Raw genomic sequence first — 24,537 nt, forward strand, 5'->3', positions numbered from 1 at the left:
TATGGAGATAAAATGCTTAGATGGTTTGATACTTCATTTGCTTATCATTGTAATAATAATAGCTTCAAAAGGATATGCTTGGAACAAAGGTTTCAACTACAACCATTATGCTTCTTATTTTGAAGATGTCATAATTATGGTTTCAACATCTTTTATGATGTATGAAATGCACTTGCATTTGGTTGATTGCATTATGCCATACATTCATAAGCTTCTATGTACAAGAGTAGACACTGCCCTTGTTTTACTAATAAGTGGTAAGACCATCTTCATATTTGATTTATGTGAAGGCATATGGGATGCATGTGATCATGTACTTGAAGTCAACTTGCTTGAAGCTACTCATTTGGTAGCACACCTCATTAAGAGTGAAGGTATGGAGAAGAAGGATGCAAGAAAGATCAAAAGGCAAAGGAGTTACAAGAAGGGCTACACCAAGAACCTCTCCAATGATAATGTACCTCACACTATGGTAGCTTGGAAGAGAAGGAGGAAAAGGACAAGATATAGCATCAAAGGGGGGTATTTCCCCACATCTTCAAAGTAGATTTTGTTTGTGCGTATGGTCAATAAGGGTTCTCTATCTTGGGATGTCCCCCTCAAATGATTGTTAGTCTTATGTTTTACCTTGTTGGATCTAAGGGTATTCTCATGCATAGTCATTGTCTATCTCCCAATTGTAAACCAAGAGTCCTAGGAGTGAGTCACAGGTTGGGGCCATGTGTGTTGCCACATGATGGTGGGCAAGCCATGGAGCATCCCATGTATTATTGCTGAGGGATGAGTTCATCAATTTGTGGGGTGGAATGAAGAACAAATTTATGTAATGGGATCATACCTAGGGTCCTAAGGTCTATGGTTGTGAGTGTGTGAACACATGGTGTGCCTGGTTAGGTGTCAGTAGGTGTGATTGAGTGAATCTAGGTGTGTGGTGTGTGATTGAGGAATCATGGACCTAATTGAGAGATTTGTGGATCTAGATGCTCTACTGAGCTCACATATGATGTCACTACTAGATGTAACTTGTGCCTATATATTGGGCATGTCTCTCATGAATAGACTCTCTCCCTTTTCATCATCTTGCTTTCTCCATCTTATCTCCATGCTACTCCAACACATTGCAAATGTGAAGACATGGGAGATAATTCATGCCTTCCCTCTAGATGAAGATGGAATGATAGACAATGGAGAGACAAATGATGACTCACCATAGTTTGGGGAGTCTTTTGATGACCTCTCTGAATCTTGATTGTTTGGAAGAGGGGGATAACTTTGCAATTGTTGTTGCTGGCTCTGGTGAGAATGAGGAAGATGACCCATACTTTGTGTTGTAGTGTACCAAGTCCAAGCACGATGTTGAGGAAGAGTTTATAGCTCATTGGGGAGCAAGCTATGAGAATTGGGATGTAGTGTTGGAGCTATTTAGTACAAAAAACATCTAAGAGAGGCCACAATTATGAACTATTACATAAGAGTATGTAAACGTTTGTGTACTCTCATATAGTAAGAGTTATTAAGTTCCAGTTGCAAGCTATGCCTAGATAAAAGAAGGGAAAGAGTGTCTTCAAAATGGATTTAGACATGCATGAGAACATCATGGGATGTCTTGGAGTAGTGGATGGCTAAGACATTACGGTAAAATGCATTCTAAGGAAAATGTATTTCACTTATCCTGAAAAAATGGAAAATGCATTTACAATCGGCTTGTATTTAGTAAATCCCAAACCAACTATGCTTGTTTTACAACCACTGCACTTATTTATATATAACCCAAAGAGTAAATCCCCACCATGCTTGTTTGAGAACTAAAGTGTTTGATTTTTATAGTAAATACCAAACCATGCTTGTTTTAGAACTTTGCATATAGTCTCCATACACTAGCCATCTTATTGAGGCTATTGGGAGGTAGCCTAGTGGGAATGTTCTCGATAGCTGGTTACATTTTGGCAAGTCCAAAAAGGAGTGGATTTGAGCATCCTCGATGTAGTTTAAGTAGTAGGGAGTAGCACAAGCTTGGAGGAATCCAAGGAGAAACTCGTAGACTCTAGACTCTGAAGGTAGACATAGAAAATGCTCATTCAATAGCTATGCATGAAGCCTCCAAAAGAGAGGAAAAAGGGTGGAGAATTCTTAAAAGAAAAGGCTCTACAACCCTTGGTTTGCAAGAAATCTAAGGGTTCCAACATGGACACATGTTTGAATGAGAGGCCATCTTTTCTTTTAATGGTCTAGCCTAGTCATGTAAAGAGATGATTATTTGATCAATCTTTTTAGCCAATCCAATAGCTTTTCACCATTTCAATTACTACCATGGGATTAAGGGAAAAAGCATATAATGTACTACCCAACTTATTCTGACGTAAAGCAATATTGTTTAGAAAAGGAATAGACCCTAGTTAGCAATAACAATTAAATATCACATAAGCCATGGTAACTAAAATTGTTGGGCTTAAGGAAACTCATATATAAAAGAATGTCATCCCAAGCCAATTGTGTGTTCAAAAAAGTGTGAGGCCTTGTCATTATTTAGACCTCGTCACCAAATTTCTCGTTTATATCCACCAAATGTATCACTAACCATATCCTACCACATTTACCTGTAGGTCATAACTCCTAGATAGTATTAATTAGCACCACTTTTTTGACATAATTATAATTTCTTGCTAATAAATTGTTTCTAAAACATAAACTCAAGTTTATCAAATTATACATATGTGTGTAAGCTCGTATGTGTCCACAAACAATGTGTGTGTGTGTGTGTGTGCATGTGGAATAGGATCACTTCTTCTAGTTGGATTCCAAATTTTTGTAACCTATACATGTGGGGCTTAGATATGAATAGTATAGTCTCCAAAACTTCTAACATCAATAGATATTAAAATTAGGATAGCCTTGAAAAGTCATGATGCACTCTTGGTTTAAGCAACAAGATTTATTTTAAAGGAGGAAACATTTCAAATTTGCTTTCTTAAAAATCCTATTTAACTCTTGAGGCACTCATAGGCAAGCTATGATGTAATGAGAAAGTATACAAGTTTGAGAATATAGATGCAGCTGTAGCTAATTGCACTTCCAAGATAAAAAAGAAGGCACCAAGTCCAATAGTATAAATGGAGTGAAGAACATCGTAATGCAAGCCCAATGATGTTCATCAAGATTAGAGATCAATGTAAGCAAAGAAGTGTACCATCTAGGTGCAAAGGCCAAGGAGAGAAATAGAGAGAACAACATCTACAATTCAAGAAAATACATGAAGAGTGCCTATTCATTGCAAAATGAAAATGCCAACAATATTATTCCAAATGTCCCATGACATAAAGCACTCTACCTAAAATGTCCATGTTGCATGTTGGGAGCTTATGGAACTTTTTGAATATAAAAACCCCTTTTGTATATTAACTTTTAAGTCTTAATTTATTGCCTTATGTATATATAAATTTGTAAGTAATGGAATTAATAAAAACCCATCTGAACTCAAGTGATAGGGTTACATATCATGAGTGACTCCCCCGAGGGTCCGTCCTTCAAGTTATTCTTTCAATACTTAATTTGGATGTACAAAGTTTTTTGTGCACCTTTAGTACTTTCAATTATTTTAGTTATTGTTTGATGACACCCTTGTAAGTGCTTCTCCATGCCAATAAACTAAAAGTTAATGCGTTCCATGAATGCTTGAGAGTATTCTTTTTAATAGGCCCTACCCATAGATGTAAAAAAAGTCTGCATCGCTAGGGTGGAGGATGGAAATAAAGAGTACCTTTGTGGTCTCATTGTGTTTGCATGACATGAGATGGTGGGGTTCTTGTCATCTGCGCTATGGGTATTCTTTTTATGCTATTTTGTGTGAGCATATGCCTTTTCCTTAAATGGATAGTCCAATAAAGTCATTACAACATGTTAGTAGACCACATGAGTTTTTCAATCTAATGTAGAGCTGGGTTTGTTGTGTCAAATAGAGGAGTGACAAGAGTATTAAGAGGGATGGACAATTTATAACAAACATTACCATCTCATATGTGATGTGTGACGATGGTGGGCTATGTGCTTAAGTATGGAAAAGGTGATTCCATTAGTTACAAGGATAGTGGTATGGACCTTGTGGAAGAGTGAAAGGCTTAGGGAGGCCTTTCACATAAGTAAAAATGCTTAGTGGTAGTTGGTGGCATTGGTGAGCAATGTTCACATATGTGAAAGGATTGGTCAACTTTGGGATTTTCACTAATGTTAAGATTTGAGGGACTATATGAGGAAGGATGTGGAGTAGCAAAAGCTCAGGCAGTTTGGGTGTTTGCACACTCGAGTTGGTTGAGAACATATGAATTCCTCGGGATGCTCCTTTTCTACATATTAGCCTAGGATATCCCTTTGTAGGTGGCCATGGGTGTGAGTGTGTGCGTGTGTGTGGGGGGGGGGAGGTTTGAGGAAGGATGCATCTAGTAGCATTGACACATTAGTGACATGGGAAAATTAGTAAAGAGATTGACAATGAATTGATAGGATGTTGATTTTACAAAAGAAATGCTCGAGTGAGCAGGGCCTCCTTCTACCCATCCCAAGGCGCTTGTTGGAATGTATTGGTGAGGCAAATTCTCCATCTGCCTTCATTATTTTGTATTGGTCGCATTGTTAAGTTGGAGTCTCCACTTTATGACTCGAACTGAGCACATTTATGGAGCGCCGATTGTATTCACTTTAGACTTGGGAGGCTAGCTCCAATATAGCAATTCTCATGTTGGTTTTGTTGTGCTAATGCCACTAGTACTTCCTTGGCCTTGGGTGGACAGGGACGAGATGGGGTAGGGAAGGTGCATTGGGAGGCATACAGGCGACCGGCGGTAGTCGGGAGCTTGCTATGCCAACCAATGCACCTTCCATTCCGTCAAGGTCAGCTGTGAGCAGGTGGACACTCTGTAGGTCAAAAAAGCCTCGGGTGAACATTTTGCCGATAAAATTGCCTCGGTAAAGACTGCGAGCAGCGACCTTGACGAGGCAGACCGAGGACGCAGGAGTCGAGGAGAAGATGGTCCAAATTCCAAGGCAAGGCGAGCAAATGTGTAAAAGTTTGCATTTCAATATGGTGAGAGAGAGAGAGAGAGAGAGAGAGGAGTTTTTTACTTTGTAGCAACAATGCCAAAAAGCCTTAACAAGCTTATTCAAAGCGATCCGCAGGGATCGAACACACACACACCACGACATGAACCAGAGCCTCAACCACCAAGACCCACACGGGTTTTACAAAACTTGGTGGGGAAGGATGGCTTATACACGAGAGAGAGAGAGAGGAGGTTTTTACTTGGTAGCAACAATGCCAAGAAGCCTTAACAGGCACGTGTTGGCGGGCATGTAATACGTGCTGAGAGATGGAAACACTTATAAGCGACGACCAGGACCGCAGACCGTGGCCGTGTTGCTGGGCTGCTATTAAAAAAAGAAAAGTCGAGTAATGCTTGCAGTAATTATGGTTACTTGCCCACTTCTCCAAGCTTTTGAATCCCCCCTTCTTCCCCCCTTCTCCTTCTCATTCTCCTTGAATTGTTGCTGTTTTTGCTCACCGTGCCTTCAATTTTCCCCTCTCTCGTGCCATGCTTGCTTAGCTTCCTTAGATGGATGGGGTGCTTCTCTGCTCACCACAAGGGCCGCACAGCTTCACCGCACATGCATCCTACGTCCTTGAAGAGTTTGCTGCATGGCGAACCAGGCGGAGCTCCATCATCAACCACGGCTGCAAATGCCATGACGAGTTTTAGAGCTCGAGCACTCCACAACGCCTCCACACTGACCAGGAGTCATCCTCGCCCTCGGTCTGCTCCTCCTAAAGGGAACGCTTGCCACGATCACCATCAGCAGCTACGCTGTGCCCGTTCTTGTGGCTCCGACCTCGCAATGCGGAGCTCAGACCATCGTTTCCCACTGCCTTTGCCACCAGATGATGTGTCTTCGCAATCGGGTTCATCCACAGCCTCTTCTTGTTCCAATTTCTCTCCTGCAGGTTCTACCTCGTCTTCCGCCAAGAGCAATCAGTGCACCAGCTCTTCTGCTATGCCTGAAGGTGCTGCCTCTACGTTTGCGGCCTGCGCATGTTCCAGTGCTGCTCCTTGTCAACCTCTGCCTCTTCCTCCGCCGGGCGACAGCGGCGCTGTTCTCAGGGAATTCTCGCTGGAGGAGCTTGCAGGGGCGTGCCAGAATTTCGCGCCCGAGTTCTGGATCAGAGACGGAGGCCCTGGGTCTGTATTCCGCGCCATAGTCATGACGAATATAGTTGAAAACGAGCAGACGCTGGAGGTAGCAGTGACGCGGCTTACACGAGCTCGCTCTCTCGTAAGGCTCTCTGCGATGTGTTTGTGTGAAGCATTGTGGTGGTAGGGGGCCGGTTGCCCTCGATTGTGGAAGACCTTCCTTTTGCTCATTGCAATGCTGTTGAATTCCAAGCAGAGTCTCAGAAAATGGAAGGGTGAAGTGAGATCGCTCGCGCGATTTTCACACTCTAACCTGTGCAAAGTTGTCGGCTTCTCTGCGGAGGATCATTCGTCCACACCGCAAGATAAGAACGCCAATCTCTCGCAGGAGCGACTCTTGGTTTATGAGCATACTGCGAACGGAAGCCTCGACGGTCTGTTGTATGGAAGAGTGGAGAAGGGGCCTTTGGACTGGGCTACAAGATTGAAAATCGCCAGAGGAGCTGCTCAAGGGTTGGCGTTCTTGCACGAGAGGGCACCCAGACAGGTTAGGCGCCTTGTTAAGATAAATTAGTGCACACTGTTGCTGCTTTGGAAAGATGGATTAGTCTTGAAGAAATTGTTTGTTGTGTCGCAGATTCTGTACAGGAGCTTCAGGACTTCCAACATTCAAGTAGATGAAAATTTCAATGCGAAGCTTTCTGATTACGGTTTCGCAGGGGAGCTCCCTGGCTCAGTTCCAGCGTCGGCCGAGGTAAACTGCCTTGGAAATTTATTGTTTTCCTTGCCTCTTGCTTCTGGCTGGGAATCGGGATGGACATCAATTGCCCTCCCTCCATGGCTTTGCAGGATGAAGCATATTCGGCTCCGGAGACTCGCGCGTTTGATCAGTTGTCGCCAAAGAGCAATGTTTGGAGCTTCGGAGTGGTGCTACTGGAGCTACTGACAGGCAGGCAAAACATGGACGAGCTATTTCCAGAGGAGGAGAGGAACGTGTTGCAATGGGCCAAGGCTTCGTTGATGGACGTCAAGAAGTTGTATCTGGTGATGGATCCGGAGTTGAAAGGGCGTTATCCGACGAAAAATGCCAAGGCAGTGGCGGACCTGGCGTTGCGATGCATGTCGGAGGATCCGTCAGCAAGGCCGAGCATGAGGGAACTGGTATTGGCTCTGAGCTCAATGCCCGTTTCTTCGTCATCTTCCAACGTCCGTCACAGCTTCAGATCCAAGAGCTACAATGCAAGCTCTGTCTTGGCTGCATCGGAATCACACAAGACTGGGACTCGCTTCTTCTTCATCAGCTTTCTTTTTGGCACAGCCAGACACTCTGTAGCTCACCCTCGATCTGGCTATGGCTTTTTCTCGGAAGACATCATGCAAACTGCCTCTAAAGATTATCGGCCTCCTCCATTAGGTCGCTCTCTTTCTTGTCAGCTTTGTGCACCAAGGGACTATAGGGTACAATGAAATCAAATGCCCCCTATCATAATGGACTTTAACTCAAGTAAGGAATCTAGCGAAATTGTGAAATAACATTTGCACAATTCTAAGGATTAAGCTTGCAGAAGTATAATTTTGAGAAACTCATTTTTTAGTAATTCAAGCTTACCCAAATGGAATCCAAGGAAACCTTCTTCCTTTCTTCTTTATTTCTTGTTTCCTTTTTGAGGGTGGCACCTTTGAGTGCAACCTTATAAATTTAGGAGCATAGAGGTAGAGATATATAGAGAAGATATGAATTTATAGTGGCAGGTGTTGTTGTCTAGCCTTTTGAACATCAAGGTATGGATTGCTGTGCTAAAGAGAGGACACACTTTCTACTTGCATCAACATGCTATGGAGCAAAAGAGTCAACAACATGGATCACATACCACATGCTCTCTCTCTCTCTCTCTCTCTCTCTCTCTCTCTCTCTCTCTCTCTCGTTCTCCCCTTTAGATACTTTATTCCTTATATCAGAACCTTCTTTGCGTTATTCGTCCTTTCTCTCCATGTCCCTTACCTTTTCTCCCTTGCTTTCACTTTGGGATCCACCCCTCCCACCTCTAGCTATAGCCGCCTATGCCTTTGCTATTGTTGCAAATTTGCTTTGGTTAAGATCCTTGCAAGATTCCCAAGATGATGTATAGGTAAAGGACATCTTTTTTGGTGGGAAATGATGGGCATATAGTCACAACAAAATATGGATATGCTCAACTTATTTGTTCTATGTAAACTTTACAGCATTACTACTTGAATGTTGTGTGTATAAAATCCAAGGATTAAATTTAAGGATCAAGCAGAGATCCGCCAAACAAGCAATATTGTAAGCTTGTTTCCCGACTATCTCATGTGCTTGTCCTCCTAAGCACCAAATTTTTTAGATTAGCCCTCACTCTTGTAGCCCATTCTGAAGCAGTGGTTGGAGGCTCCCATTGATCAATGCACAGAATGCTCAATGCTGTGTGTGTGTGTGTGTGTTTATTCACTACCTTATCGATTGTTGTATTAACTTGGTCCTTGTAGTGCCACATGTTGGTAGTCTCCTCTTTGCCATGGCTATTTGTTGCAGTTTGTTCATCTACTATAAACACACTATTCAAAATTTTTGGACTTGTGTAAAGTCCAATTTGAGAAATGGACTAAAAAACAGTCCAAAAATTTTGAATATACTAGTAATGTTGTTTTTTGAACTAGATTTGACAACTCAAAACAAAAGATTTGATGATTAAGTACTAAAAACATCAATGCATAACCAAATCTCTTACAAAGGTGGTCTACATAAACATCTTCATAACTTCTTGTGAATTGAGCTACTATAACCTAAGAACATCAATAGATGACCAATAATAGATGACCAATTCTCTTAGAAAGGTGGTGCAAATAAACACCTTTATATATAAGTGGTGTGCACACACCTTTATGACCATTTCTTTTAGAAAGGTGGTGTACATAAACCCCTTAGAAAGGTAGTGTAGATAAATCCTTTTATGTGTAAGTGGTGTACATATACACCTTACTTGGTATTAAAAAACACCCTTAACTATAAAAATACATTTGACATAAAGTTTAGAATACACCATTAAGTATAAAATGGACCTCATAAACAATCTTTACACACAATAATGAGAGTAAAGAAATAAAAAAAGTAGTAAACTTTTTATTAGATATTCGCTTTACATAGAAGTTCAAAACTTGTGATTACAAAGCCATCAGCCATCATGTTACTCAGTACCAATGTCCTCAATGCCAGGCCCTTGACTACCAGGGTCCTGACTAATAGGCTGCTCTAAGACTGGAGTCTCAGTAGCAAGGTCCTCAGTAGTTTGCTCTTCAGTTCCAAGCACTTGACTAGTAGGCTGCTCTAGAGTCTCATGACCAAGTTCTTGGTGAGTAGGGACCTGGCTACTAGGTTCCTGACTAGTAGGCTACTCTGGAGTCTGTAAGGTCATGGTTGAAGAACCATCTATGCCTCCTGGTAACTCCTCCTAGTCATGCTTTGCCTCGTCCATACCTTCTTTGAGTAAGGCTTCCTTGCTTGATTCACTTGCATGTCCTTCACCCAAGATCAAGGGTGCCTTCCTCACTTTTAATTTCAAGGAAATGCTTCCACCTCTTTAGCCTTACCTTTTCCTGTGACATGCTGTACTACTACTTCTTGCTACTGCGAGCCTTCTCGTACAATGAGTGGAACCTTCTCGTACAATGAGTGGAACCTCCTTGACTCTAGTTGATAATTGATCACCCTTATTCTTTGTGTGGATTTCTTCTTGGCATAAGTCATCGGATGCAGAGCCTTCATCCTCATCATCACCTGAGCTAGAATCATCACCCTCAGACTCACTACCCTCATCTTCGACATTTTTCTCACTACCCTCTTCTTTGACATTTTCCTCTTCAAAGAAGGTAGTGCAACTGTAATATGTGTCAAAGAACTCAATTTGATGGGGGGTATCAATGACATTTACATTTCTACCTTGGCATAGCAATTTCTCATAAGCAAAACCCATTCGATACAATGCTACTTCCCACCCATCATTCAGTAAATTCTTTGTCATCTCTAGTATCACATGAGGATCCATCGGCTTTCTGTAATCCACCATTGCTACATCAAGCTTAACCTTATTGTCCTTAAAGTAATGAAGCTCGAGAGTCCTTAAAGGAATTTTGATTAGATTGCCACCACCCCTGGATAAGAAGCACATCAGGAAAGGCTGCAAGACTTGAATGGCAGTACCTTCCAAGACAGTCATATGATTACGTAGGCCTTTCCTGAATGGCAGTACCTTCCAAGACAATCATATCCAAATGCAGATGTCAAATTCGCATACAAGGCATCCCTTTTTGTGATTCTGTCATGAATAGGACCAACGTTAATCTTTTCTTATCTGTCATAGGACCTTCTACGATAAACCGCACAAGTTCAACTATCCATGACACTGCAAGGTCTTGCAATTCATCTATGAAAAATATGCATGGCTTCTCCCAAGCATGACCGCTCATTGTTATGAAATGCTCTGTATCAATGCCATTGATGTGTGTAAATTTTGTATCATTCTCTGATAGCAGGATATCATAGGAGAAGCTGAATGGAGAACCATCATCTAAACCACCAATTGCTCTACCTTAGGCAGTGGATTGCAAGGCCTTTTTCTTGATGTCCATATATTCTGTCTCAACACCCTTTGGCATTTAAGCTCTTAGATCATTTGTTGGTGTGGCATCTGCATCCATTGAAGCCAACCACTTTCTAGCCCATGTCTTATCAAGGAGTTGACCTAGGCTAAGTGCTTTCTTCTTATCCACATCAATTGACTTGCCAGCTAACTCATCATCAGATTTCAATAAAAACAATAGTGCCGAGAGAGCAGCCTCACTTTGAATTATTCGGGTGACCACTTCATCCAAGTTGCTATGCTGGCTCTTCTTTCCAAAGAAGCATTTCTTTCCTTTGAGTTGCAGTGTGCTATGGTGCCTCAAAGGATATCTTCCCTGTTTCATATGCTTGGCAAACATCCACCATGCTCTGAAACACTGAGTTCTCGTGGAAGACAATGCAAGTAATATCCCTGTATCTTGCAACGGCAGTGTTCAAATCCTTTGCCTCAACCTTATTACTTGGTATGCCTTGCGTATTGCTTACCACACCTTTCAAGCATCTATAGAACCGAGTCCTCTTTGCCATCTACTCGATGTAGGTCTCCTGCCCTTCACTGTTTGTGGCTTTCCACAACCCACCCATAACTCCCTTGCCTTTATCAAGATCTCAAAAAGAGAAGAGCCTTTTTTCAACCTAAATGGAGTAGAATTCAGCCTTTTTGATTCTAGAATGTACTTTGAGTCATCGTTAAATATGCATACATGACAAATGACTCGTTGAAACTTTTCCATCCTCTCAATCTGTGGCAAGTTTCCTTTTCTTCCCTCATCAAGGGCGATCTTGTAAGCTTCACAAAAGTGTTGCCCATCAATGGGCTCAAACCTGCATCTTTCCAAGAATCTATTCTTTGCCATCATGTATCTCTTCTTGATGTCAGTCCCATATCGGCTTTGGTACAAAGCCTCTCCATGAACAAAGTCACTCCTTCTAAAGTTCTCAAAAGCATCAAGAAAGTCCACGCGCTTTTGAAATGTGACATCAGGCAATATAGGATCATCTTCTTGAAGTCTCTTAAATGCCATAGGACGAAGAGTGATATTAGTGGCAACTGGAGTTCTTGTTTTCCTCGTATCTTCATAAAATTTGCGTGCAAATGTCTTATCTAGCTTTCTTTGATTTGTGAACAATGATGCTCGATCAATAAGCATTGTGGCCACGCTGAATTGTGAAAATCCCCAAATGTACCCCTCATCCTTTGGAGGATGTAAGTCTGCCACACTTATAGAAAAGTCTTTGAGACTTGTATCTTCTTCTTGTGGATCCTCCTATTCATCGCTATCCAATTTTTCGCGTGGTTTTAAATAACCTACACTTGAATCATCTGCACGTGAAGTAGGAGTTATTTTTGCTCTCTTTCTGGGAATAGTGGTAGAACTTGAATCTCCTCCACGATCACTCCTTGTTTCTGTAGTTGCAGCAGTCGATGGTGTAGGTACAGTTGGAGATACTGTAGTTACTGCTACAGATATTGTAGTTACTCTTGTCGGAGTTACCGTAGTTATCGCCACAGATATTAATGGTACAACTTGAGGGTTACATATTATAGATGGCGTACTTACTGTTGCACTTACTGCTGCTGGAGGTACAATACCACCACTTGGAAATGCATCCCACATTTTCTTCAATGCTTCTAAGGCACCAAGTAATTCTTGGGATCCCTCAATTGAATCTGAAAGGGGCTTCAAGAAGTGCTTGTGTGTAACTCATAACTTGTAAACCACCTCGTCATTCTTCCCTTTGTACACAACTTCTGCAGTGATCACCAAAAAATACCTTGATTTGCGCTCCATAAAATACCATGCATGTTCAAGGTATTTGAAAGACACCTTCAAACCAAAACTGGAAGCCATAGTTTTCTGAAAAACAATCAAAAATAAAAAATGAGAATTACAATGATTTTCAAACTCAAAATATTAAATAAATTTCTAATTAAATATTGTTTTAAGTTTTATTTATTTTTGATTTTTAAACATTTTAAAATTAAATTAAATTAATTTATTTTTTTCATCTTTTTTTAATTATTTTATTTTAATTAATTAATTTATTTTTATATTTAAAATTTAATTTAATTTTTTTAAAAATTTTTAAGTTTTATTTATATTTTTAAAATAAATTAAGTTAATTAAATTTTTTCATCTTTTTTTTCTTTTTTAAGTTAAACTAAATTAAATTTTTTGGTCTTTTAAAAATAAAATAAAAATTTAAAGCCCCTTTGGGGGCTTAGGGTAGGGGAGGGGGGGTTAGCAACAGGTTGGGGGTCAACCCCCTCCTCTCCTCCCGCCTCCCCGCCATCCCGCCTCTCCCTTCCTCTTTCCTGCCTCCCCCTCCCGTCTGTGCCCTCCCGCTGGCCCCCTCCCCTCCCTCCCGCCTCCCCCTCCCGTCTACACCCTCCCCGCCCTCTCGCCTCCTTGCCTGCCTCCTGTCCCTCCTCCCTCCCACCTCCCTGCCTACCTCCTCTCCCTCCTCCCTCCTGCCTCCCCGCCTGCCTCCTCCCTTCCGTCTGCCCTCTCCTCTCCCTCCTCCCTCCCCTCCCATCCTCCTCACCACTCCCCGCCTTAAAAAAGAGGGAGAAGAGGGGGGGAAGTGGGAGGAGAGGGGAAGGGAGTAGAGAGGGGAAGGGAGCGAAGGGAGGAAGGGAGGGGGCCGACGGGAGGGGCGGCGGGGAAGGGGGAGCGGGGAGGGGGCGATGGGAGGGCGGGAGGAGAGGAGGGAGGGGGGGTTAACAGTCGGCGGGAGGGGGAGGCGGGGAAGGGGGAGGGGAGGCGGGGAAGGGAGGGCGAGGAGGGGGGGGAGGAGAGGAGGGTGGGGGGGGTTAACCCCCCCAACCTGTTGCGCACGCAACAGGTTGGGGGTATTAAAGCTGTTGCGCACACAACAGGTTGGGGGTATTAACCCCCCCTCCCTCCTCTCCTCCCTCCCTCCCTTCTCTCCTCCCGCCCTCCCATTGCCCCTTCCCTGCCTCCCCTCCCCCTTCCTTGCCTCCCCCTCTTGTCGGCCCCCTCCCCGCCTCCCCTCCCCCTTCGCCCCCTCCCTCCTCTCCTCCCACCCTCTCGCCCTCCCGTCACCCCTTCCCCGCCTCCCCTCCTCCTTCCCTGCCTCCCCCTTCCATCGGCCCCCTCCCCTCCCTCCCTCCCGCTTGCGACGGGGAGGGGGAGGCGGGGAAGGGAGGGGCCACTGGGGAGGGGGAGGGGAAGGGAGGGCCGTCGGAAGGTGGGGAAGGGGGAGGGGAAGGGAGCGGTCGACGGGGAGGGGGAGGCGAGGAAGGGGCAAGGGGAGGCGGGGAAGGGAGAGCCGGCGGGGAAGGGAGGGGCCGACAGGAAGGGGGAGGGGAAGGGAGGGCCAGCAGGGAAGGGAGGGGCTGGTGAGGAGGGGGAAGCGGGAGGAGAGGGGAGGAAAGAAGGGAAGCGAGGGGAAGGGGAAGGGGGAGGACGGGGAGAAGAGGGAAAGGGAGGGGAAGGGGAGGAGAGGAAGCAGGAGGAGGGAGGGGGGAAGCGGGAGGAGAGGGGAAGGGAGAGGAGAGAGGAAGTGGGAGAAGAAGGGGGAGGAGAGGGGAAAGGAGGGGGAGGGGAGGGCAAGGGAGGGGAGGGACGAAGCGGGAGGAGAGGGAAAGGGAGGGGAGAGAGGAAGCGGGAGGAGAGGGGATGGGAAGCAGGAGGAAGGGAGGAGAGAGAGGGAGTACCTGGGTGGAGAGGTGGTGGAGGAGCTCTAGGAAAGTTGTGAGAGAGAGTGAGAAGTAGAGTTTTATAGGAAATGGGTAGCTTTTAGGTCAAGTCAGCTTTTTTTAGTTTTTAAGGGTTTTTTTAGTTCTTTTAGGTTCACTATAAGTAGAACATTCTTCATTCTCTCTTTCATTCAAAGATCATTCTTTTACACTCCACGCTTCTCCCCTCTCATCAACCTGTTGCAGGATTCTAAAAAATTTTCAAAATGTTGCAAGAGGTGAGTTCATTTCTATCCTATTGTGTATACAAGAACTTCTAAGAATCAAGTTTTTGTAAATTTGAATTTTTTTTCAAATTTGATTCTTTTCTCAAAAACTTGTGTGTACGCAACAACTTCAAATAACCATTTTTGCATTAAATCTTTTTTCCCACAAATTTTTCTCTTTACCTCAAACTCTCACAACCTAATTTTAAAAATTTCTCTTAGCCTATTGGGCATACAACAATTTTTTCAAAAAAAAAAAATCTATTATAAATTTCTCTCTCAACCTCAAAACCACTCAAACCTCCCTACCTATTGCGTACGCAACAACTTTAAATTAAAATTTAATCATAAATCTCTCCAAAAAACTCCTCAACAAAAAAAAAACAATCTATTACAAATTTCTCTCTCAACCTCAAAACCACTCAAACCTACCTACCTATTACGTACGTAACAACTTTAAAACAAAATTTAATCATAAATCTCTCCAAAAAACTCCTCAATAAAAAAAAACAATCTATTACAAATTTCTCTCTCAACCTCAAAACCACTCAAAGCTCCCTACCTATTGTGTACGCAATAACTTCAAAACAATTTAATCATAAATCTCTCCAAAAAACTCTTCTCATGACACTTTATTACAAATTTCTCTCAACCTCAAAACCACTCAAACCTCCCTACCTATTGCGTACGTAACAACTTCAAAACAAAATTTAATCATAAATCTTTCTAAAAAACTCTTCTCACGACACTTTATTAATATAAGAAATCCATTTATAATATTTTTACTCCATAATATAATAAATTTTTATTAACGAATGTTAAAATACAATTTTGCTAAAAATACATATTTTAATCTATAAATTAATATAAAAATTATATAATTATTATATAAATAAATATATAAATACATTAATTAAAAAAATATAACTTGAAAGGGAGGTCTTCTAGCATATGTTCTTTATATAATACTTATTCTTAAAACAATGAAGAATTAGTGAATATATTGCTATTCTATATATTATTAACTTAAAAACTAATATAAATATAATATAATTATTATATAAATTTAAATAAATATATAAAATATTAATATTATACATTAATAACATTTAAAATTATGTAGATTATATACTAATAACCTTTCAATTTTAAAAAGTAGTCTATCAAAGAATTGAATTAATCTAAATATTAATTTTTACACACGTACTTTTAGCATGTATGCTTTTCTTCCATGTGTATAATACTTGTTAGTTAGTCGAAGAATGAAAAATTAGATAATGTATTTGTAAGGTAGGCATTTAAAACCATAGAATCTAGAAGAGGTTTAGCATACTTACTTATCTTTGTTACTATGTGTAATACTTTGCAAAAGCCTTAAACTTTGTTTAAGGCTTTGCACAAAACTACAGTATTATTGCATCCATATTATTTTTTTACTTTAGCAACCACTGGATATCCATGGTATCCATGATATCGAATACATATTTCTTCTGAATATTTCTTCTGATACACCATGCAGCATGAATGTAAGAAAATATGAATCGGTGTGCTTTTAGACTATGTACTTGTCCGTAATTAGTGGGATACTTTGACGGTGTGCTTTTAGACTATGTACTTGTCCCTTATCAGTGGGATACTTTGACTAGGTAGACTTATAATTACTTAAAGTAAAGCCTTTACAAAGGATCGTACCTTCTAATACACCATGCAACATGAATGTAAGAAAATATGAATCGGTGTGCTTTTAGCCTACGTGCTTATCCCTAATCAGTAGGATACTTTGACTGGATAGACTTATACTTACTTAAAGTAAAGCCTTTGCAAAGGATCGTACCTATAAACAAAACACTTTGGAAAGCATATAACATATAGTCTATATATATCTAAACTAAATACTTTGGAATGCATATTTTATATAGTCTATATACCTTAAATCTTATACTTAAATCTTAAATCCTAAAGTTCCCTAAATCTTAGGTTATACAATCTAAGCTCTTAAACTTATATAACAGTTATAATCCATAAACCCTAAACCTTAAACCCTAACCCCTATAACTTAAATTCTAAAACCTAATTTTCAATCATAAACCCTAGATTTTAGACTCTAAGCTCATGATCTTATATACTAAACCCTAAACCCTAAAACCTAAAACCTAAATCCTAAATCCTTAACCCTAAAACAATAATCATAAACCCTAAATGCTAAATCCTAAACCCTAAACCCTAGATTCTAAACCCTAAATCCTAAACCCTAAACCCTAAATCCTAAACCCTAAACCCTAAAAACATAATCATAAACTCGAAACCCTAAACACTAAATCTTAAATCCTAAGCCCTAAATCCTTAACCCTAAATACTAAACCCTAAACCCTAACCCTAAAATACAATCAAAATTTAATGATTTTTTTCAATTTGTGCAATAGGTTTGATATATACCCCAACTTGTTGCAAGTGGAATAGGTTAATGGTGCACTCAACCTATTGCAAAAATCAAGGAATTTTCTTGATTTGTGCAACAAGTTGGATATACCTCCCAGGTTGGGGGTAATATCCAACCTGTTGCACAAATCGAGAATTTTCTTGATTTGTGCAATAGATTGGATATACCCCCCAACCTGTTGCTCAAGCAATAGGTGTTGAGCAACAGGTTGGGGGATATATCCAACAACAGGCCTCGGTTGGGGTGACCCCAACCTATTGCTCAAGCAACAGGTTGGGGGGTATATCCAACCTGTTGCACAAGTCAAGAATTTTCTTGACTTGTGCAACAGGTTGGATATACCCCCCAACTTATTGCTTGAGCAATAGGTTGGGGGGTATATCCAACCTTGCACAAATTAAGAAAATTCTTGAGTTGTGCAACAGGTTGGATATATTCCCCAACTGTATATCAAATTGTTGCACAAATAAGAAAAATTATATCCAACTTGTTGCACAAATTAAAAAAATTCATCAAATTTTGGTTGTATTTTAGGATTAGGGTTTAGGGTTTGGGGTTTAGGATTTAAGATTTAGGATTTAGGGTTTAGGATTTAGAATTTAGGGTTTAAAGTTTAGGATTTATTGTTTAGGAGTTTAGGATTTAGGGTTTAGGGTTTAGGGTTTAGGAATGAAATGTTTAAAGTTTAGGATTTACGGTGGTTAAGATGCTTTGGTATTAATTGTTTAAAGTTTAGGATGTAGGGTTTAGGTTTAATGCGTTCTTTGCTAGTTTTGATATAGAAGTTATTAAGTAATAATAAGCTCAATGATTATTTATTATGTTCATTTTGAGTTGCTTATCTATTTTTGTACATAAAACAGGTATTCACCTTAACAGAGGGTATGGATGTGGTGTTATATAAGAAGAATGAAGTGGTGGCTTTAGGACGAATTCATAGTCTTGATCCTATGAATGTGTGTCATTTCCAACATTGTGGTGAGTGTGTCATTTCCAACATTGTGGTGAGAGAAGATGTGTAGTGATAATCACCAACATTGTAAATCTTGAAGTACATTTAAAATATCCACATGGAGACTTTGAAACATTGGGAGATATCTTACAATGTGACATATTTGATATGCAAGCACACAGAACACTCTGGGACCAAGACGAAATTGTTCCAAAGACATACTTTCAAGATATCAAGAAAACTTATTTTGAGGGGGAAAAAGTAGAGATGTTATCTTGCTCCGGAGAAGTTTTAGCAATTGGCAACTTTAAGGGCTATGCTCAGAGTTTTCTCTGTATAGGTACTTGTAAATGGGGGTTAGCTTTCTTGAAATCAAGTTTGCCCAAGACAGTTTCCTTCAATGTCATGGAAGACAATAGAATATTATCAAAAGAAAAGGACTATAACACAAATGGGATCCAAATCGATAAGAAGCTATAGTAGTAATCAAGAGTATCATAGTGGCATGCTCACAGGTATTGAGGACATTATAGTAATAGATGTTGATGTAGAAAAGGTTTCTTGTGTTGCAAGTGACTCAAATATACTCATTGGTATAGAAGACTTGTCTTGTGTTGCAAGTTACTTGAACAGGCTCACTGGTATAGAAGACTTGTCATGTGTTGCAAGTGACTGGAACAGGCTCACTGGTATAGAAGACTTGTCCTATGTTGCAAGTGACTCAAACAGGCTCACTGGTATAGAAGACTTGTCTTGTGTTGCAAGTGACTCAAACATGCTTACTGATATAGAAGACTTGTCTTGTGTTGAGAATGATAAGATGGGACCACAAAGAAAAACACACGCAAAAATCGATGGGATAAGTGATGCAATAACATGAATTGATGATATTAGTGACAGTGATCATGATGTTACCACTCGAACACAAGGCAAAAGGGGCAGAGAATCTGAGACTTGTCATGTTGTTCGTAATATTGTTGCTAGCATGCCAGAGAATATAGATGGGAGAATCTTGAGTTACAAAGGAGAAAGAGTTCAACCACAAAATTCAAGAGGCATTGGCAACAAATTGACATCAATGAACATGTCTACCAAATTGCCATTTCCAAGATATTATAAGGTATCAAAATAATTCTCAAGCCCACATTTGATTATAAAGATGAAGATTCAAGGGAAATGGATTCGAGGTTTGATGGTCTAAGGTCTTACAACTAGAAAACGCAAGACACTATTTACAAAAAGAAAGTATGTGAGTGTGAAGAGGCAAAGAATCATGGCATCAATTCCAGAACCAAAGAGACAAGTAATGCTATCCGAGGAGAATATGGAAAGGATGCTTATGCGAGTTTGTTGCAAGAGACTTTGCATTAGAAAAGTTGGGAAAGATGATTGTGCAGCCATACACCTTGGTATTTGGAGTAAGACAATGCCTAATAGACATAACTATCTTCTTCAAGAGTTTTCATGCTTTCTTCATCAAGGCACTAATCAAGATTTGAGCACAAGGCACTATAAACCTAGAATGAAACCCATGGTTAATAGGAGACCCATTTGCAATCGAGGATATCAATGGTTAACTAGACTATCACATGGCACATACTGGACCATCTGGGTAGAGGTGAAAGAATTCATGGAAATACCTACAAGCTTAAATGCCATGGAAGCATGCATTACCGCAGCCTCATCTTCAACAAACAATGCTAGATTTATGTGTCGAATGCCAACAACATCTTCCTTTGGGAATGACAAAGAAGGTCGTCCTAGAAACTGTCAATAAAACTTTACAAGACAGAGATGAGAGCATGATTTCACGATCAACCTTGTACAAAATTTGGCGTAGAGATTTTTGCCATGTCAAGACACCATCAAGGCAAAGGATGTCAAAATGTAAGACATGTGATGAATTAAAAAATGCCATTGAACATAGTAAATATGAGTAGCAGCGAGGAAGATATATTAAATGGCAATCAATCCATTTACATCATGTGCAGGATGCTCGAAAGTTGTATGCTTCTTGGAGAGAGGAAGCTATTTCACATGTCGATAAGTCCATGTGCATCGCCATTGATGGCATGGACTAGAATACAACCACTTTGCCACGATATAGACGTACCCTATCGGCATTGGAGGGCAAACATGGACTAAAAACACACTTATGTGGAGTATTAGTACATGGATACCGAATCTTTTGTGATGTATGGATTGATAGTTTGCATGACCATGATAGTAACCAGGTTGTTACATCAATCATGAAAGCAATAAGAAAGGTCAGAGATGCTCACGGATGTTTACCTAACACATTGCGAATACAAGCTGATAATTGTTGGAGAGAGAACAAGAATAAATATATATTTGCTTTATGCTCTATGCTGGTTGGTTTGAAAATATTTGAAGAAGTGGAAGTTGGCTTTCTTCTTGTTGGCCATACACATGAAGACATAGATCAAATCTTCAGTGTTATCTCTAGTGAGTTGAAGGCAATGGATGTTTTGACAATGGAGGATATGCTATTTCGTATTGGGAAAAAAATTGGAGGTTCTTGCAAGGAAGAATAAGAAGTGGCTATCTTAGAGAGGATGGTAGATTGGAGAGCATTCATAGAGCCACATTTACAAACAAGAGATGATGCCCTAATAGGACACACAAATCCACACTACTTTCGGTTTCACATGCATAACAATATTCCAGTGATGCAATGGAAGCACTACTCAATAGATGGAGATCATTTATGGAGTGAGTCATATGCTTTATCACAACGAATAATTCCATTGGAGGAAACTAGATTTGTTCTTGCAAAAAACAAATCACTTGACATAGATGAAATGAAAGGCTTGAAAGCCTTCATTAAATATCTTCAAAGTATGATGTAGAAATATCCTAAGAAATCAACTAAGAATTTGGAGACAATTAAATCAACTGAAGCACTTATCCAATCTTTAGAAAGACAAGAAAACTTAATGAGCATTGAATACTGTGAATCTTTTTGGCCGGAACAAGCTAAGTCACCAAGTTTTCCTTTAGATATAAATATGTTAGTAGATATGGAGGAAGCAGAGGAATGCCTTTTACCTCGAAAATATTGTGGTAGGAAGGGAGAAAAATCCTTACCAGAGTTTATACCATGTAATGAGATTGAAGAGGGTCTATTTGTTGCAATTTGGGCATCTGATCCAGGATCAGAGTTGGATGACCAAGGTGGCCCAATTTGGGTTGCAAAGGTTGCTAAGATAGAAAGGGATGACAAGGGAACTCCTATAACATTTACAGCTTTATGGTATGAACCAAAGCCATTGAAAAATCTCCCAAGAAGATATACAATAAAACAACTCTATGAGGGATGCTTGCAAAAGAAATGTGAACGGGTTCCAAATAATGAGGGATTAACAGAGGTGGAAGTCAGTAGCATTATTCATTGCTAGAAATCGAGGACACAAAATTTTAAAAAGAAGCATGGATACAATGTTGAAAAATGTATCACAATCCCTGATCCAAGTCGTGTCCATATTAAACATCATTTGGCAAGACTTGACCCATCAAGCACAAATACATTACATGAATCAGATGACTTTGAACGAGATTCAGATGCATAAGATAATGTTTTGTATGCTTTTTTCCATACAAATGGTGTATCTATACACCATCAATAAGATAATTTATTGTATGGTTTGTTTTTCAAAAAAAGGGTGTATCTATACACCACTTATATATTGAATTCAACAAACTCTTTAAAAAAAAAAAAGGTGTATCTATACACCACTTATATGTTGAATTCAACAAACTCTTTTCATATGGTGTCATATTTTCACTTCCTAGTGTTAAAATTGAACTAGAGTTAGGAGACTACTATTATTATTATTATAGCTATTGGATGGGGGCACCATGCACAAGTTTGGGAATTATAGCTTCACTGAGCATTTTTTTAAAAATTAGAGGTCACCACTTGACTTTTTAGCTTAGTAAGGCCATATTTGTATACAAGTGACACATTTAGTGCTCTAAAAAACCCAATTTTTAAGCTCACTAAGTGAAGTTGAGTGGAGAAGATATGCTCCAAAAAAAAGTCCAAACCAGGAGAGAAAGTCCAAAAATTTTGAATAGTGTGTTTATAGGCTTGCATTCTCAAACCTTCTTTGATTATGGGTTTTATGTCACGCAAACTAGTTCGGGGCACGCATCATTGTTTGTGTGTATATATATACATTTACATAGACGTGTACACACATGTGTCAATGAAACATACACATATGTACTCAAACATGTGGATTTTAACTCTCTCATGCCACTCCCCTCTTTTGTGTGTGTGTGTGTGTGTGTAGATATGTATATACATATTTTTACATGCACATATATATCTATATATCTATTTATATTTATATATATATCTATCTATATCGATATATGTATATGTATATCTATCTATCTATCTAGAGAGATCCAAGCTAACTTGTCTATGGAAGTAATAAGAAGGGTTGTGATTAATCTCCTCACTTCTCTCGATACAAGAGGGGTTCTCATGGGATCCATTTTTTCTTCAATGTATAGTTTCTTTCTCTTGACTAATGTCAACAAGTGGTCCTTACAAAATGATTTAAAATTTCTCTCTATCAAGTTAAGCATTTCTAAGAACAAAGGATTTAATATCATTACTTGGTTCCAAATCATAGATAATGTGTCCAATGTCCCTTCAATACTCAAGTGTTTTCTAGGTATATGTCCCAAACCTTTCTTCATATATTCCTTTAGTGTATTTTCCTCCACAATTTCATTATCAATAGTGCATACATACCCCCATTCTTTTTTAATGAGCTTTTTAAAGGTATTAGTTTCACATTGGCATGTAATCTTTGCTCCATCCCTAAATACCACTCCGGGTTTACAAAGTATAGATGCTAGGTTACCAAAAAACTTCCAAGCAATGCTCACATCTTTCATGATATCAATCAGGTCATACATTCTGTATTGGACTAGAAATTCTGTAAATACTTTTTTAATTGAAAACATTTCAACTAATGGGTTATCAAATAGTGCATGAATGAAGAGGTTAGTGTTCTTCTCTTTCATCATCAAAGATTTCCTATTATGTGGCAACATCGCGATACTTCTCAAGCAGGCTACACATACCTACCATTAATCAATCCTTGTCATCATATAGTAGATGTCAAACATGAAGGTTCTTGCTCTTTATATCAATATATGACATGGTCTTACCACCTCTCAGGATATTTGATGGTCGTACCTGGGATTTTGGACTATCCAAATGCACCGAACTTTTTGAAGAGGGTTGCCACTCAATCATTTTACTGGAATAATGGTCTCTTGGTGAATAATAGGATGTGCATCCCTAGCCCCCCTCATATATCCAATGCGTCTTGTTGATCTGCCCCTTGCTCTAGATCCATATGCTCTGGAAGGTAACGTCTCCGGGGATCATGCATGAGTTCCCCATATGACATCACTCCCAATGATGGTTGGGGTAGTAATTGGGCAAGAGTGTTCTTCTCCAAATTCTTCACGGCTGATAAAACTAGCTCCCTCATGTAGTGGAATGTGAGAGAAGCCTTGCAGAATATAACCATGTCACTAGCCTTCATAAATCAAAAGGTCACACACATTAGTACTGTCATATTTAAGGCTGATATTACACCAAATGCATCAATGTATAAAAACATATAAGACTTGCCTTCATAAATAAAAGGAAAGAATTGAAAGCAGCTTTCAATGGTTTGTTTGGAAAAAACCCTAGTCAATTATGCGGCATGTACCAAATTCCATGATCGAACCATAATGGCTAAGCTCTACAATTAATCTTTTCTTCCAAACATGTACATTTTATATAAGGTCGACCAACATTGAAGATATCATTCAAATACTTGGGTGTCCTTCTTTCCGTTTCTAATATCCAGCTCTTACACCTCCCAAAAACTCCCACAGAGGAGGGGCATCTGCTTATAGCAAACGCTGACGTTGGAAAGAGGATGATAATTATGTATTATGCTAATATTGAAGCTTTGTGCCTGTTTCTTTGCCTCCATTTTTAATGTTTTTTATTATTCAACAATGTCAGCCAAATATAACCACTTGTCTGGTGCAAATGGTGCTAACATATTCATGTCGTGGATTTTCCAAACTTTGTTATCATATGCCAACAATTCAGCTTCCAAATCCCGCGAAGGGAAAAAAGGATTAGTATAAGTATGTGTAGAACTCTTCTTTGGAGTGACTGATGTAGACATAAGCTGATATGAGAATATTATTTCTTGGACATCTTCTGAAAGCCCTTCAAGATCACAAAAACTACGATGTGTCATGCTGGAGGAGGACCCTTCTGGTAAAGAAAAGCATTTCAGACCCAAATTCTCTGAGGACAAGGGCCCAACCGAGGGAGGGAGATTTGAATATATAA

General features: G+C 39.9%; 1 protein-coding gene across 1 annotated transcript; it reads left to right on the forward strand.

Moving 5' to 3' along the window:
- The first annotated feature begins 5,532 nt into the window (after positions 1–5,532).
- Positions 5,533–7,643, forward strand: LOC147896464 (putative serine/threonine-protein kinase PBL11). The gene is made up of 4 exons (XM_087381971.1): positions 5,533–6,318; positions 6,433–6,723; positions 6,814–6,930; positions 7,026–7,643. Exons 1-4 carry the CDS (start codon positions 5,608–5,610, stop codon positions 7,641–7,643), a joined length of 1,737 nt encoding a protein of 578 aa, XP_087238097.1. The 5' UTR covers positions 5,533–5,607.
- The last annotated feature ends 16,894 nt before the right edge of the window (positions 7,644–24,537 follow it).

The sequence above is a fragment of the Dipteris shenzhenensis genome, chromosome 11, assembly GCF_047967505.1.
Source record: "Dipteris shenzhenensis isolate YYH24624 ecotype China chromosome 11, Dip_SZ_1.0, whole genome shotgun sequence".
NCBI classification, from domain to species: Eukaryota; Viridiplantae; Streptophyta; class Polypodiopsida; order Gleicheniales; family Dipteridaceae; genus Dipteris; species Dipteris shenzhenensis.